Source organism: Bufo bufo, chromosome 5, assembly GCF_905171765.1.
Source record: "Bufo bufo chromosome 5, aBufBuf1.1, whole genome shotgun sequence".
Lineage (NCBI taxonomy): Eukaryota > Metazoa > Chordata > Amphibia > Anura > Bufonidae > Bufo > Bufo bufo.
Window position 1 is genome coordinate 243921917 of NC_053393.1, and position 3920 is coordinate 243925836.

Sequence of the window (3920 nt, forward strand, 5' to 3'; positions counted from 1 at the left end):
ACTCAGTACTGTCTCATTCTTGTTAATATGACTTTAGAATGGCTACTAGGAATTAGGAATAGTTAATAATCATCATGTTTAACTTTCCTTTCAGTCCACTTGTGCTGCAAAGTGAAGAGTCAGATCAAGTGAAGATGGATGCAGTTGCCAGCGAGACAAACACAGAATTTTTTAATTTTGTCCCCCAAAAAAATGCTACCTCAGTTATATGGCGCTATTTTGGCTTTACGAGAACCGACACTGAGCAAAAAGAGGTACTCTGCAAAACTTGCAAAGTCAGAGTTGCTACGTCACGTGACAACACAACAAATTTATACCAGCACCAAAAACAGCATGGAGAAAAGTATAATGAATGCATGACACTGAAAGGCCATAGTAAAGACACAGCGGCTGCCGCTCTACAAAACAAAGAACAAGCAAGCCGAACAAGCCAGAGCATAATTACAGATGTATTTGCGAGTATCACGCCATATGCCAAGTCTTCACAGCGACATAAAGAAATCACTGACCCCATAACCCAATGCTTGTCAAGAGACATGATGCCATTATACACAGTTAGTAAAGTGGGATTTCAGAAACTGATCCACACTCTGGACAAGAGGTATCAGCTGCCCTCAAGAAAATACTTCTCTCAAACAGCTATCCCCGAGCTTTACAGCAAATGCCGTGATGCAGTTCAACAGGAAATGGCTGGGGTGAAATTATTTTCCACCACTACGGACTTGTGGTCAAGCAATACAACTGAACCATATATTAGTCTAATTGTGCACTTTGTCAATGAGGAGTTTCAACTAAAAAGCCGTTGCCTGCAAACATCCTATTTTCCTGATGACCACACAGGAGAGAACATAGCCTTGGGCTTGAAGGAGGCATTGGCTGCATGGAACCTCTGTGAAGATCATCAGGTCACTATCACAACAGACAATGGAACGAATATAGTAAAAGCTGTGGAGCTTAATCAGTGGACAAGATTTCAGTGCTTTGGGCATAGACTTCATCTGGCTATTGGTAAGTACATTTTTCGTCTTGTTTGTGTTTTCTACTGTTACTGTAACTATTACTGTACTGCCCTGTTTGGAGGACTCAGAGCAGCAATTTATTCATTGGGTTTGGGGTAGCTGTACCATCTATTTAACATTCTTAAATAATATGTTACAACTACACCCAAACTCTATGGTTAACTACTGCTGTCATTTCCTCCTAACTAAAATTGGGAATTTGGGATTACTTGTTTTAATATATTATTGTGCTCTTATCATTCACAGGAAATGCCATGAAGAATAGTGTTCATGCACAATGTATCAGCAGGGCTCTTGGGATATGCAGGAAGTTGGTGGGCCACTTCTCCCATAGCTGGAAGAAGAGGGTGGCCTTGAGGGAGGCACAAAGAGAACTCGACCTTCCAGAACATGTTATAGTGACCGACTGCTCAACAAGATGGGGTTCCACTCAGAAAATGATAGCACGAGTCATAGAGCAGCAAAATGCTCTGTCCAAGATTCTCTCCACAGACCGTAAAGTGAGACACCTACTGCCCTCATGGCAGGACCTGGAGGTTTTGGAATCAGTTAACAAGGCCCTCAGTCCACTACAAGATTTCACAGATGCCCTATCAGGTGAAAGTTATGTAAGCATTTCCTGTGTCAAGCCTGCTCTCAATCTCCTGAACACTTCTGTGTTGGCTGAAGAAGAAGAGGACACTGACCTAACCAAGTCACTAAAATCAAGAATTCTACAGTACCTTAATGAGAAATATGAAGTCACCCAAGACCTGTTAAACATGGCATCTTTTATGGACCCACGGTTCAGAACACAGTACCTGTCAGCCGATGAGACCCAGAGCATCAAAGATCGAGTCATCGCTGAGTTGCAGGTGAGCGAAACCGGTCTGCTTAACTGGTTAGAAATTTCCTGTAACATATTTCTAAAACATGCATTTTTTTGTCATTTATTTCAGGAACTTCAGCAGCATCAGCCTGAACCCCAAAGCACTGCAGTGATGGAGGGGGATAGTCATGTGGGAAACCCACCTGCTGCGAAAACCAAGAAGAAAAGTCTTGCAAGTTTTTTTAAGGAATCTACACGTGCAGCAGCACCACTGCCGTCAGGCAACACTGCATTTGATCCCATAGAACAGTTTAGAGAAGCAGTGGCTGCAGAACTCAATATTTACATTTATATGCCACTTATAGATCATGGAGAAGATCCTTTGAAATGGTGGAAGTTTCACAAGATCAACTTCCCTAGGCTATGCAAATTAGCACAAAAATATCTGTGTATCCAAGCAACAAGCTCTGCGTCAGAGAGGGCTTTTAGCAGCAGTGGTAATATTGTATCTAACCATCGGTCCTTGTCTGAAACCAGACAAGGTGGATATGCTGGTGTTTTTGTCAAAGAACCTCTCAGCAAGTGTTTCAAAATAGGATTTAGGAAGTACTTATAAAAAAGCTTGTGGATTTAGAAAGTCTGCAGGCCCAGAGTACAATTGTTTCAGGGTGCAGGATGGTCCAGGACCAAAAACTGCTTCATTAAAGGGTTTCACTTTAAATTATGTCCCCACTCCCCAGGAAGGGATAGTTCTCTTATCTTTGTTTGTTAGGATGCTAGACAGATGTCCCACAGGGTGTGCGCTGTCTGCGGGGGAATAGTCTTGTCACATGTCCCCCTCTTGGGGGCGTGTGGCCTTTGTGATCTCCCCGCACCCACCGCACACCTATGCGATTGCATAATGTATGGGCACTTCTTGTTATGATTCATTTTCATTTTATGGCACGTTTATGTTTTTGTAACACTCTTACTGTATTTTGGTTGTTGGCCTACTGGCCTTTTTTTTGCTTTAGACGTGCGCTGCGTGGGACGTCGCTGGTACTCCCGCCGGCGTCGCTCGTCTCGCCCATCGCCCACCTGGATATCATATACATTTTTTTTTTTTTTTTTCACATTTTAAAAAAATAGGAAGAAACTAAGTTGCATCAAGTAGAGTATTACACAAGCATTAAAGAGGAGGACCTTTCATTACCATAAAAAAATCTAAAATATACAGACATGGAGAGTGGTGCCCAGGGATCTCCCTGCACTAGCTATTATCTTTGGGCACCGCTCCGTTCTCCCGATATAGGCTCCAGTATCTTCAGATTTTAGGCTCAACTGGGAGGAGTCTGCCCTTGTTCTCTCGGGTGTCTCCTTCTTCCACTCTGCCCGGGAGAACAAGGGCAGACTCCTCCCAGTTGAGCCTAAAATCTGAAGAGAATGGATTCGAATCTATACCGGGAGAACGGAGCGGCACACCCAGGGATAATAGTAACTAGATCCCTGGGCGCCGCTCTACATGTTGACATACTTAGTTCAGATTTTTTATGGTAGTGAAAGCAAGGTCATCTTTAATGATTGATGGTTCTCAAATTCTCTGATATAACTGTCCCACAAAAAAGCATATATTACAGAATACAACATATGCTTTTTGGTGGGACACTAATATCAGAGAATTTGAAAAACAATCAATCATTAATGCTTTTGTAATCCACTATTTGATGCAAGTTTCTATTTTTAAAATGTGAAAAATTAAAGAGATTTAAAAAAATAATAATAATAAATTATGTCCCCGACTTTCCGGGGCTTGTGCCTTGTACTAAAACAAAGCTTATGCATACCTCCCTCCCTCGGGCTCTGATATTAGGGTGTCCCATCTGTTGCCAGTCCACTTACTTGGCTTCTCTGGGTTGCAGATTGTAGCAGCTGCTGCTGACCTAGCTCACAATGCCACTCTGCCAACCACTGACTGTGGTCGCATGTGACACCGCTGTGGCCACAGATTGGCAGACTGGCAGTCTGGCACTGTGACCTGTGTCAGCTGCTGATGCTACGATCTGCAATCAAGAGAAGCCAAAGTGCTTGCAGCCTCTGACAGGATTCCCTAATAT

At 43.0% G+C, this 3920-nt stretch overlaps 1 protein-coding gene across 1 annotated transcript; it reads left to right on the forward strand.

Annotated features, from left to right (window-relative positions):
- The first annotated feature begins 1428 nt into the window (after positions 1–1428).
- LOC121002488 (E3 SUMO-protein ligase ZBED1-like) lies at positions 1429–2443 on the forward strand. The gene is made up of 2 exons (XM_040433940.1): positions 1429–1873; positions 1958–2443. Exons 1-2 carry the CDS (start codon positions 1457–1459, stop codon positions 2441–2443), a joined length of 903 nt encoding a protein of 300 aa, XP_040289874.1. The 5' UTR covers positions 1429–1456.
- The last annotated feature ends 1477 nt before the right edge of the window (positions 2444–3920 follow it).